This window comes from Crocuta crocuta, unplaced genomic scaffold (genome assembly GCF_008692635.1).
Source record: "Crocuta crocuta isolate KB4526 unplaced genomic scaffold, BGI_CrCroc_1.0 scaffold291, whole genome shotgun sequence".
Taxonomy (NCBI): Eukaryota; Metazoa; Chordata; class Mammalia; order Carnivora; family Hyaenidae; genus Crocuta; species Crocuta crocuta.
In genome coordinates this window covers 3,612,493-3,625,909 of record NW_027527977.1, presented here as the reverse complement: position 1 = coordinate 3,625,909, position 13,417 = coordinate 3,612,493, and the positions used below count along the sequence as shown (strand labels likewise).

General features: G+C 42.9%; 1 protein-coding gene across 5 annotated transcripts in view; it reads left to right on the top strand.

Annotated features, from left to right (window-relative positions):
• The window catches only part of ELOVL5 (ELOVL fatty acid elongase 5), a 97,423-nt gene that overhangs the window by 49,183 nt on the left and 34,823 nt on the right, over positions 1-13,417 (top strand). For all 5 annotated transcript variants that reach the window (XR_013332390.1, XR_013332391.1, XM_077752849.1 and 2 more), the window contains one exon: positions 2,044-2,231. Coding sequence is in view for 3 of the 5 variants with exons in the window: in XM_077752849.1 (XP_077608975.1) it covers positions 2,044-2,231 (188 nt within the window). In the remaining 2 variants the exon portion in view is untranslated. The remainder of the gene's footprint in view (positions 1-2,043; positions 2,232-13,417) is intronic.

Below are 13,417 nucleotides of genomic sequence, written 5' to 3'. Positions count from 1 at the left end.
CAAAAAAAAAAAGGTCCAATTTTAAATGGCTGAAACAGTGACAAAAATGATCTGTTTACATTACCAAGACTGAGCAACTCCTAAGTTATTCCAGGGACCCAGGACTCTTGTTCTTGTCATTCTGTACTTCGCACCCTCAGTCTATCAGCAGTTCTGTCCTGGGAAAAAAATCCCTCCACCTTTCATGGTTACGGGATGACCACAGCAGCTCCCGGCGGCACCTGCAGAGGGGGAAGGAAGAATCTGTCCATCTGCATGCTTGTAAGAAGGAACTCTTCCCCAGGGCCTTTCACCCGGCTGTCATCTCCTCAAAGCTCAGTGGCCACAGTTGCTTCACATGCCCATGTCTGAACAAGTCACCAGAGGGTGGGCGAGGACTAACATGGTTGGCTACATCCCTAAAGATTTACTGCCTGGGGGCATGGTGGGGACAGCCACTCTGGCAGCACTTGGCAATATGGAAGGAGGCTGGATACTTGCAGATATGGCCTTACAAAATTTAAAAAGCAAGGTGTAAAAAAAAAGTAAGATGTAAGATAGAACATTAAATAAGAGGAAATGGGAGGTTTTTGTGTATGCATTTATTGTGTTTGTGATGTATATGTAGACACAAACATATGTAACAATCTGATGTTAGTTGCTAAGTGGGAACTTGCTTTCTCACAGTTGACAGCCAGGGCCTAGAGCTGAGAACAAAAGGTGCTACGAATCTCCTCAAGTACACTGTGGCCAGCCACCTCCCTGCAGGACTTCTAAGAACTACCAATTCAGCAGAACTGTGGTAACCCACTCCACCACCTTAGCATAAGTAGTGGAGAGAGGGTGGAGGGCATCTCCCTCTGAAGCCAAGGGAGGAGCATGACAGAGACACCCTGGGAGAATTTAGGATGTCTGCAAGAAAGGAGACTGACAGTCCATTCCCCAAATGGACGGTTGCTTTTCCTGCAAGATCAAGAGAAAAAGCATTGGAGAAAGCAGGATGGTCCAGTCAGGAGGTCCAAGAAGGGACAGAGACTGTCCCCGCTAGCTGCTGCTTCTCTGAGGATGCAGGAAGAGAAAACTGCATGTGCCTCTGAGCTCCTGAGTCGGTGGCCTTGGAGGGTAGATCAGATTGAGGAGTGATAGGTTTTGGGGGCTCAACAAAGCAGCATGCAGACAGGAACATGCAGCAGAAGTGGCTTCTGGAGGTCGGCCACAGGCGGAAGTTGACTCTTACAGGGGACAAGTTAACACCTAGGAGGTCTGGCTGCCAGAGAGTGTGCCCCCATCCAAGGAGAGGCTGTCAGATTGCTGCTGGCAGCTCCGTGGAGCTAGTTGTCCTCCTCTCTGCCAAGGAAAAGGGATGGGAGAAGGGAGATCGCTCCTGCACCTGTAGCCACGCCCTCCCCCCACCCCCCCAAATCAGTGTAGGTCTTCCCTCTCAAGCTTCTACTGCTCACATGGTTTTTTTTAAAATAGTCACTGTCACTGCTGCTTCATCTTTTTTTTCCTTTAAAATTATTGTCCCCTCTGCTGTTGACCATTGCACTCCTAGCAGATGGTGACTTTCTAATCAGTAATTGTGGCTAAGCTGGATAAATAGCATGTTTTCTGAGTCTTTACATGCTGGGCAGACTGGCAGACACTTGACCTAAGATGAGGACTTCGGAGTTCAGAGACTGTCATTTCTGGAGTTTCATTACTGTCTCTGTGCATCATTCAGCAGATCTGGTCCATAAATACAGTTAGAAATTTTAGCTTTCTCCTTGGTTTCTTTAAGATGCTTTGGAGAAGATTTCTTCTTTTTTTTTTTTTTTTAAAGTAAAAGCCACACATGATATACATGTTATTATTCAGAACATGTAACAAGGAGCTGCACCTTGTATGACAAATATTGAAAGCTCCTGCTTCCTCTTCCAGCTGCTTTGCTGGCATTCGGAGCTTGAGAATTAGATGACTATTACAAAATTATTGGGAGAGAAGATTTTTAATGTTTGAAAAAAAGCTGTGGTTTTATATCTGCCTTATTAATCACTGTATGTTTTTTCTCTTCTTATTTTCCAGATACCAGAGTAAAAGGATGGTTTCTTCTGGACAATTATATACCTACTTTTATCTGCTCTGTCATATACTTACTAATTGTATGGCTGGGACCAAAGTATATGAAGAATAGGCAGCCGTTCTCTTGCCGGGGTATTTTAGTGGTGTATAACCTTGGCCTCACATTGCTGTCTCTCTATATGTTCTGTGAGGTAGGTCTCTTCCTTCAGTGCGCTCCGATCACTGTCCTGAATTGTATTCCTAGAGGAAGAAGGGCAGCTTGTTGGGGGTGGGATGGGCGCACCCACAGAACAAATACGTTTACTCCATTTTGAGTATGTTTTAAAATTGATTTTTCAAAATGCGAGAGCTATTTGTACGAATATGCCTTTTAGAATATCTAAAATAGAAGACATGGCTATTGATTCTTTGGTTATGTTTCCTATTGTATTCAGACTTGAATATTTTCAGAAATACTTTTATGCAAGCAGAGTACAGAATGGCAAATGAACAAAATGTGAAAAAGACAGATCTGTGCACATTTTATGATGGAGCATTTAATAAATGCAGGATTCTCATTTGGAGGTGGGGAGGAAGGAAGTGGGTGGCAGTTGTGTTCAGTGTGTTTTACGGCAAGTCAGCCTCTCGCCTGATCTGATAACTGTAAATAGCTTTGAGATTTGACAAGTTATTTTTCAAAAGCTAAGAAGAGAGGATAGTGAGATCTGCGTTTAGGATGTGAATGATCTGTAAGTTTGGGCCAAGTTGTTTTTTCTGTGTAAGTGGGATGTTGAAAGCCATATTTGATGATCTCAAAGGCTAACATTGTAGCCGAAGTAAAAAGGGAAGAAGTTGGCATCAAAACTGAGGTCCTCCCTCTTTTCCGCGGTTATGTAATACAGCCTTCAAAGTGAGGGAGGGACGCTGCCCTCCAAGGGTAAGCAGGGTGTCTGTACATTTTTAGGGGAGGGACTTGATCTTTCAGGTTTGCAACACAAATGTCTCCCAGCACAAAACCGTTGCTAAATCTCTGGGTGGGGAATTAAGCCACACATAAACATTTGCAAGCACTCCCATTTAGATTTTAACCTTTGATGGTGGCTTTAATTCTCTAAGGAGTAGTAAAGAAGAAATAGGAGGAGAGGGAGAGGAGAAATCAGGATGAATCTTAAAATCAGTGTTTAGAGGAAAGCATGAACTCCATCAGGCTCAAGCCTCTGCATCTGTCTGCATGTGGTCGTGTGCAAGAGCGTGTCTGGGTGCATGTGCCAGTGTGAAACGCTGTCTGATTGTGAGAGGTAATTGATTGCACCTGGGCCAGGTCTGTGTCCTGTTCTCCTACGTATGTTTCAGAAGCCAGAGGAAGAGTTTATGATTAGAATGGTAGATGTTACCATCTTTACTTTCATGCTTGATACTCTGTCAAATGCTTACAACTCCCCCCCCCCTTTTTTTTTTCTTTTTTCTGTCCTGTTCTAGCATGAAGGCAGTTTAATTAGCCTCCAAGATGGATACTGCAGGGCTGGAGGCAGAGGCCTTGCACAGGAATGGCTCCTGGGCCCAGCCCTGTGCACAGCTCCTTGTTCATGGGACAAACCTGCTTCAGGTTGTCAGGTGTTTAAGAGTGAACTGTTTACTTTCCCATAATTGATAGATGATACAACCATTTTCCTTAAGAAAGCTTTTATGGAGTTTAATATTATGCATAACAATATTCTAGAGAAAAAGTATTTAAGATTATTAAATCTTATAGTGGTTAAGGATCTGCCTTATATGTTTCCCAAGCCCTGGAGACAGAGCTATAACCTCATAATTTCACCTCTCTTAAACAGATAATTCTTGGGTAAAGAGGGGAAGCAAAGTGTTGTATAAATTGCTGCTATGTGCAGGTGGCTGAACTTGGAGGGTTCCAGAAGCACCGTAGTAGGAAACACAGATTTTCCCTGACAGTTTGGTGAGAACTAGAGAAGACGTTGAGCAGTCTCAGCACTGGATAAAGAGACTAAGAAATGTACAGTCGGAAAACAGTTCATTCCTGATTTAGAGTGAGTACATAGAGCAGTAATAATAATAGTAATTCCTTGGGGCACTTGGGTGGCTCAGTCGGTTAAGCGTCCGACTTCGGCTCAGCTCGTGAGTTCGAGCCCCACATCGGGCTCTGTGCAGACAGCTCAGAGCCTGGAGCCTGCTTCGGATTCTGTGTCTCCCTCTCTCTCTGTCCCTTCCCTGCTTGTGCTCTGTCTCCTTCTCTCAAAAATGAATAAATGTTAAAAAAAAATTTAAGGTGTTTAAAAAAAATTCCTTAAATCATATTTCTAAAAAATCTATCCAAATCAGATCTGCCAGAGTTTAAAATAAGCCCTAGTACCTCCCAAGTTAGATAGTATTTACATTTCATGTTTGTGTGACTTTTTTTCCCCTGTATTTATATAAATCCATCAATAATATCACTGTACCATAACCTTTGTCAATGTTTTCATTTCATTTTAGCTACTGTGGTTTTTTTTCTTTCGCTTAGCATTTATATTTCATTGAATTTTAAAACCTAGGAGGGATGTCATGGGGTTTTATGACAGAACGAAGTGCAGACGGGATGGATCCCAGGTGGGGCCCCTCATTTCAGAGAAATGTCCCAAGAGCCATTCACCTGTGGTCACACAGTTGGCAGGGTCATGATTCTTCATCTTTATTTTACCCTTCTGCTTATCTACATATTTGGGTCCATAAAGAATTTTAAAAATAAATATGTAGTCATTGATATTTGTGTTTATTTAACCCTGTGGCGTGAATTCACAGCTGTCTTGGCAAGTTCTAGGCTAATACAAATAAAATTAACTGTCACTCAAGGAGACAAAGAGAAATCTTGAAAGGAGGGAGGGAACAAGGAAGTAAAAGAGGGAGGGCCACTATAACTTTAAAATTACCAGAAGAAGGAAAATAACTTTTAAAACTGTGAAACGGAGTTTAAAATGTAGAAAAAGTTTAGACTTATTTATAGTTAATGCATTTGATGGCAAGAAAATTAAAAGGAGAGACATGGCAATACTTCTATTTACCGCATGAACTTGGTGTTTATTTCTAGAAAAATGGTTCTAGATCCCTGATTAGAAGTGTCGTTGAATAGTGGTATGTTTTAGATTGAAGGTCTAGGGCTTTATGGCCAGCCATTTAGCTTTTACGTATTAAATTAGGTGTTACCTAAAAATACTGTCAGTGGTGAGGCTCAGAAATAAAATTTCAGTTAATAGAAAACAGCTTAGTTTGTGTTACTTACTCACCATTGTAAATCTCTATCCTCAGCAGCAAATATAAAAATCTTATGTGCCTCTAAGATGCAGGGCGTATTTCATGCTTTTTCAAAGCCCCACTCTTTCTCCAAATTATCCGTATGTCCTCCAGCTCCAGATTGAGAGCCCCCAGCCACACAATGCCAGAAGTGGATTCTCCTCGTCATGCGCTGTATGTCCAAGTTGGGCCTGTTTCCACTGTCCCCTCTAGCTAAGCTTTCTGAGACACTTCTGACTCCTTTGTTAACATGTCACATGTGGGAGTTCCACTCAGGCAGCTGCTGTATCCCAGCCCTTTTGGTATATCTGCTCTCTGCCCTCCTCTGGCCTCTTGTCCGCCCTAAGCTGAGAGGACCCAATTGCTTGTTTTGTTACAGTCCAAAAGGGAGCATCCCTGTCATCAACCTGGGTCTCAAGTGCACTGAACCTGGGACTCAGCAGTAGCTTCAGAGGAAGCAGGGTCAGTGCTGCGCGGTACACTAGGCTTTGAATTTTAAGAGCTTCTGGCCCCTTTCCTCAGGAGGAGACACTGAGCTCTCAGCCTGCACCTTCTGCCTAGCTCTACTCAAACCCCCCAGTACCAGTTTCTTTCATTCTTCTAGTCTCTCCTCCAAGAAACTTCCTTTGAGACCTAACCAAGCCCACCTCTCTTTGACAGTCTTCCATCTCATTCTTGAAAACTCTACTCAAGAATCAATTCCCCCGTGAAGCCAGGAGAACACTGAGTCAGAGGACTTGAGCTATACAAGGCAGTTATTCTTTAGCCGCTCTTGCCTTCCCGCTATTCCCAACAAACATGACACATCGCTTTCCATTAAAGCGCTCCGTGAGTGTGTCCTCTGCCTCCTGTCCCTCACACAGATGACCTGCTTACAGGATGGCTGTAATCTCCCTGTCTTTTCCCTTTGTTAGTAGGGTTCCATCAAATGTATCCTGAGCACTGGGATAGAACAAAGCAAATGCCAAAAGAAAAAAGAAAAGGCCTGAACCACCATTTTACATTATTAACAACAAAAATCACAGATTACAAACAAGATTGTTTTTTGACCACTCATGTATCTGTATTCCCTTGCAGTTAGAACTGTCCCAAGCATTCAGCACATTTAAAATGTAATTTTAATACAACAATTGAGGAGCGCCTGTTTGTCTCAGGTCATGATCTCACAAATTGTGGGTTTGAGCTCTGCATCAGGCTCTATGCTGACATCTCAAGAGCCTGCTGCCTCCTTTGGATTCTTTGTCTCCCTCTCTCTCTGCCCTTCCTCTGCTCACACTTTTATCTTTCTCTCTCAAAAATAAATAAACATTAAAAAATTAAAAATAAATAATTGATAGCTGACTGGATAGATGGATTTGGCTTGGCATAGATCTAAAACATTCTTCTCCTTTGAATTTTTATTTTAAATTGTAATTTCAGAACTACTTCAAAATATGAAAAACAAAATCACATAAGCAACACCTGTACACCTCACACACATTGATATTTTATCATCAGTTTGAATTGTTTATTTAAAAAAGAAAATATTATAAAAATGCATCTGAGGTACAGCCCCTTCCCAAATATAACTTCCTTCTAAAGTTTATATGTTTCTTCTCTGGATATGTTTTTATACTTTTCAATACATGTGCATGTATATACTATAGTAAATAGTATATTCTGAGGAATTTTTTTAACTTATGTAAATGGTTTACTGTTTCTACTCTTTCAAATAGCCTTCTTTTAGTCAGTATTGTATTTTGAGATGAATCCATGTTGAATTTTAGAGATTCAGTTGATTAATTTTAATTTTTGTAGTATTTCAATGTTAGAATTTATTATATCATTTTGTGCAGTTCTTTTTGCATGGACATATAGGCTTCCAATTGATAGTGCTTTTATTGAGTACTCTTGTCTCCTTATGCAAGTGTGGGGGTTTTTTGTTTGTTTTGCCAGATATAAAACTAGGACTTTAATGACTGAATCTGATAGTCTCTTGTCTTTTAGTGGGGAAATTTACCCATTTTATTTAGCGTCATGATTATTTTGGAATAATTTCTTTCACCTTTTTTGTGTATGTACATTTCTTTTTTCACTTATTGATTTAAAAATCATTCCTTCTAATTCTATATTTTAGTGTTACCGGTAAGTTTTCAATACGCCTCCTTGATTTCATAAAGTCTAAAGTGAATTACTCTTTCTATCCTCCTGAGTAACACAGGACCTTAGAAAGTTTCTTCTCTGATCTCTATCTTCCATGTCTCTGTTGTTGTGTTGAGTCTTAGCGTATTCTTATGTCCTACACAGTCATCATCTTTACACTCAGCGCTTGCTGTTTGCTGTGCTCACTACTGACCTGTGAGATTCATTCTTTCCTTTGAGGCTCAGTTTTCTTCTTCTGGAGTAGTTCTCTCCTGTGAAGACTAAACTCTTAGTCACCATTGGAGCATCATTTTATTCATCTCTAAGCTTGAATAGTATTTTAGTGGGACACAGAATTCTAGATTAAGTCATTTTTCTTCAGCACCTTGAAGATTTATTCCAGGGAGGTCAGCTGTGGTCCTGTTTTTGTTCATTTGTAGGTAATCTTTTTTGGTCTGGGTACTTTCTAAGTTGCATGGAAAACTAAGAACAGTTGCCTGGGTAGTCTTCTGCTTCCCTGTAACTCATTCGGGACTTGTGAGCCTTCGGCCTGAGAGTTTACGTATTCCATTAGTTGCAGAAAGTACTCTGCCATCATTTGCGTCACCTGACCTCTCCTCCTCTCTCCACTGTGAGACACTGCTAGATCATCCCAGATTCCACACATCCTGTCTTTTGAATATTGGTGCCTCTTTATCTCTGTCCTCTGCATTCTTCTGATTCACCCACATTTTCGTGTGTCTCCTGTCCCATCAATCTGTTGAGTTTTTAGTTTAAATGACTGTATATCATTTATTTATGAAAGTTTCTCACTTGTCTTTTGTTTTATTCCATAACCTAGGAACATTGCAGATCTTTTCTTCTCTTTGATCTAGATAGGACAGTTCTCTCCAAACTTAACCATTTTCTTTCAACCACATCTGTGAGGTCATACCTCTGGGAATAATTATTAAATCTTTGTTAGATCTCTTCTTTGAAAACAAAAAGAGTGACTGGTGTTCTGGATAGGCATCCCAAACTAGTATTGCTGGGTAAGGTTATCTCAGGTAATGTGTCTTCCCCAAATCAAAGGAAGATTTTAAGAGGACTTCAGTGTAAGCAAACTTCCTCTTTTCTCAGTGGTGCGTTGGGCAGGGGCCTCATCTTAGAGTTGGGCATCAACAGTAAGGTACTTGCTTTGGAAGGTTCCATGCAGCTTTTCTGTGTGTGAGTTTATAGTGGGGGAGCTGGTTCTGTTTTCGTTCAGTTTGCTGCATTGCCAGAACTAGACGTCAGTACTTTTTTTTTTTCTCTTTGCGTCTCCTTTTGAAGACTTCAGATGCTTCTTTATTGGAAAGATGAAAGAAGTGTGCTGGGATGGGCATTCGGCTTGTGCCTTCTGACCTCTCCATAACTGCGGGGTTGACACTGTTGAAGCAGCTGGGCAGGCACCTGACAGCCTGTCCCTCCCAGGGCTCTGGCTTTGAAGGTCCTGAGAACCACAGAGCGGTTGCTTTGGAAACATTATATTCTAAACTGTCTTGTTGTTTTTCTTTCCCTTCAGGCTTTCCTAAAATAGAAATGTTATTGTGGGGAAATAAGATTTGGAAAAACACTGAAAAGACCTGGTAGTTGATTACTGAATTATACTTTTTTTTAAAAAACAGGATTTCGTTTACTAAAGTACTTTGAAAACGATATTTACTATTCTGCGTTTTCTCATTTAACAGAGGTACAGAGTTGAAACATCTGGTGAGATGAATACTTCTCAGAAAGGCCTAATCGTTGCCCTAAAATAGTTCTCACTCTCAGTTCCCCTGCACCTGAAGCTCCTTGCTCAGAAGGAAACTTTTCTCGGGGGTGGACACACTGCACACAGTTAGGTTCCCCTCAGTGCCTTGTAGTGGGCAGATGGAGAAAAGGATGCAGCCCAGACAGCCTTCCCTTCACTTCTCACACCCAGCAGAAAAGGGAGGATTACCTGCCAGTCGAGAGCAAGCTTTGGAGTTGGTCCAAGGCCAGGCCTGACCTCTCTAAACTGACCCCACAAACCTCTAGGGTAACTTGTCCTGGCAGCTGGCGGATGCAGAACACAGTACTTTACAAATCCTCAACCAAAGCAGACTTCATCTGCAAAGCAAGAGTCTGGTAGGTGGGCCAGAGATCTCTCTTTAAATTATTCAAAGCATGCCCTGGCTGGGGCTTCTGTAACAGAAGGAGCAGCACCACTCCAGGCCTGCTCATGGGCCTTCATGGTTTGGAAGCAGAAGGGGCAAACATCTGGCTGGAATCCTGGCAAAGATTTATATGTAGTACCTGCCTCATGCCAGGTACCGGGCTGGCCCATTGACTGCTCATCACACACCACTGCCCTTACTGTGGCTGGAGCCTTCCCAGGTAGCCTGGGATTCAGGTCTGTACCTCAAGCCATGGTGCGCCACGCTCTCAGGATGCCAAGTCTTGGCTTGAGGTTCTCCCTTGCCGCTCTCACCCCTGTGAAATAGAAAATGAGCATTTCTGGCAGATACATGCAAGCTACTTAGCAGAAGCCACTGCTCAGGAGGCCTGAGAAGTGAGAGGAAAAGACTACCAGCTTAAGACGTCAGGGTGTGGGTTCAGGGAAAGATGCCAGACATATTTGTTTCAGGTTTGGATGAGGACAAGCTGTTTCTTTGTGCTTTGTTCTAGAGACTTTTCTAGTGTACAGAGCCTGTCTTTATGACTTAAGACTCTTCCATTCAGCAGTAACATAAGGGTGTTCCTGGTCATGAGGAAAAGAAACAAAACACTTGTGGAGGTTATGAATGTGAATTATCTTAAGTGGGAATCCTTATGGGTCTGGACATGAAAGATTTGAAATTCAAAGCCGCATGCTTTGACCTGACCCTATTCCATAAAACACAGCCAAAAGCAGCTAGCCAAATCCTGGAAGAAATAGGTACTTTGAATTTTGGAGTAGCTGCTGGTTAATTTCAAACCAAACAGCTGCTGAAGTCCAGAGAATTCTTCATGGATGGAGTACCCCATCGTGCTCTTTGTAGGGATTTGAAAACAAGCAAGGCAGGTCAGGAGCATGGAACTCCTGTTAGAGATTGCAAGTGAACTGAGAGCCAGAATTTTGGGTGCTCAGTGGTACCACACCAAAAAGCTGTATAACTTTGGGGCACCCATATCACTTCTCATCTTTCTATCCCTATTGAAAACATGAGCTTATACACAAATCTAAAAAAACACACACTTGGGCATTCACATGGAAACGATAAAAGTTGTGAAAATGTCAACCACACACTTGGTGTTGCTTAGAAATGCCATTTGGGTCCTCCAGATACAACTGAATTCCAGTATGGACAGTGTCCAGTCTCATTCTCTTCTGTTGGGTGGATGTGTGCATGGGGGTAATGACCACACAGCTCACCAAGGCCCTATCACTAAGAGCAGCCAGCCCTTTTGGAAAAAGGTTATCTTGTGGCTCTGACATCTTGGAATATTGGGGTGAATGGCTGATCATAGCTGCCCAGGATGACATTCTTCTGCTTATCTTTTAAATGTTAAATGACCTTATTTCTTGAGATGCTTTGGTGGCATTCCAGAAAGTGCCCTGGAAATGCTTATCATGCCAGAGGCTATACCTCATTTGTGGCTAAATGTGGTATTAGGTGTGAAAAGTCACCTCTTACCATCAGAAATGATTCATTCCGTGAACTGAGTCATCCAGACCTAGCTGAGCTATTCACCTACCTTTTCTTCTTCAAATGAAAAGACACATGAAACCACCTTTGGTTATTGAATTTGTATCCTAAGAAGAAAAAGCTTCTAGTTCAGCTTTAATTATAGCTCTTTCTATGCTTCTGGCTTAAAGTCTGCTTTACTCCAAGGAAGGAGAAAGCACCTACGATTTGTAGTAGGGCTATTTGTATCTTGATTACTTGGGAAAAGCTAGGTAGAGGAAATGGTGCACACTCATTAGCTCTTGGAGTAGCTGTACTGTGCAGGGAGTGGCAAGCTGTTTGTTGTGGCCTGCTTTTTCATTGAGGTACAGCCCTGCCCTCTTTTGAGCTGATTCCCAGAAGCCCAATGCAGAGAGACCTGTCCTTACTTTCAGTGCCTCACCTTCGTCCAGCCTCCTGGCCCCTCTCGCTTTGCAGTGTCTGCAGCAGTGTGTTGAATTTCTGGGGAACTGACCAGAGCAGCTCTGGACAGAAGCCAGGCCTGAGCCTTGAAGGGAAGTGGTGGCTAAGGTGACTTTGACTATAGCATTGTCTCCTCTGATGTGTTCCTAGTGGGGCTGGAGGGAATAGCCTTGAAGAGCCCATGTTGTTTCCCTCTGATGGGGGATGGAGGGAACAGAACCCTCTGGCACTGGCCCATTTTGTGGAGACTTGCTGAGTCTTAGATGAATACACTTTAACTCAGGTGCTTTGGTCTTTGTGTGCTAAATTGTTCTGTCCCTTCTGAAGCCTAGGATATTTGGAGACTTCAACTTTCCATGTCCCCCCAGTATGACATTTGATGGGGACTGGTTTTTCCATCCTGTGAAGAGAATTCAGATGAATATTGTCAAATTCAAATTTCACTAAAATGCTTTGTTTCAGTTTCTCCATTTGCAAAGCAGAAATGATGTCTTTTGGGGGTTTGTTTTGTTTTTGTTTTGGGGTTTTTTTTTGGCTATGAATAACACATTAGACCTCAATTTGGGGAGCAAAAATCCATGCCTTGAGCTCTTTGTCATTAGCTTAGCAAATACTTATTCAGCATCTCTAGCGTCAGGTCCCTGTACTGCATTCTGTGGAAGCATGAGCCACAGTCCCCACCTCTGTGAGCTTACCAAAGGGCCTAAGACAGACCCTATAACAAGGGCTGAAAGGGAGCATATGAGCACATACTACAAGCCATGGCAGGGTGAGCTTAGAGGAAGGAGGCTAGACTTCAGGCTGGAGTGCCCAAGTGAGCGATCAGGAAGAAAAGAGAATTTTAACCAAATTTTGAAGGTAGATAGGATTTTTAGAGCTAGAGATTGGGGTAAGGGGGGGTGGTACCTGGGTGTAGACAGCACTCAGGTTGAAAAGAATAAGCTCATGGTCACTGCGAACTGTATTGTGTTTCCCCCATGTGCCAGCTTGGGTAGATACGCATTTGTACACTCCATCCGTGTCATTTACTTCTCAGGGCGGCCTTAAGAGGTGGGACTGCTCGTTTTGTCCTGTTTGGGAAGCGAAGAAACTGAGGTGTATAGAGATTGAAATACGTTGTCTAAGATCACCTAGCTAGGATTTAAAGTCCTCCTGGCTATTGCCCAAACCTGTACTCTGTCCTTGGCCACTGCGAGGTGGGTGAGGAGTGTCATGCTTGGAGAAAGGGGGCCTGTCTGTAGGTGATGGAGAGAAAGGTCACCTTGGGGGAGTGTGTAGAAGAATGTGAATGCTGTGCCTAGGGCTTACGATTGGGTTTGGAAGGCACTAAGAGGCACTGAAGGGTTTTAAACCCAGAATTCAGTGGTTTGGGAGACCCTGGGGCCCCAGTGGAAGTGCTGAGTGGCAGCAGTGAGCGAGGGAGGGAGAGCTGCCTGGCTGGCAAGGAGGGCACTGCAGGGAGCCTCTGCGGGAGATGCGGATGGCAGCTTAGGGCAGTGAAATGGCACACGAAGGATGTGAGCTTCTGGTTGGTGTACCTGCTTTATGCTTCAGTATTGGGGAAGTTCATCCACCCAAGACCTGAAGTTCTTGAGCTTCAAGAGATGGTGGGTATTTTAGATAAGGATGTTTCCCCCCATCTGTAGGAATAGGGACCAATGGAATTTTAAGGTAATTACCTTAAGGAGCAAGGCAATCCAACCTGGCTGTCTTCTGAAAGACGTTTTAAAAGAAAAACATGTGTCGATCTCTTCTGCTAGAGTTACCAGACCCTTCCTCGGTTATGGTGCCTCAGGATTACAGGGAAGGATTAGTTCTCCTCTTCCTCAGAGAGCTCCCTTGATCCTCCCCACCCTCCCAACCAAGGCAGGCATTCACGGATG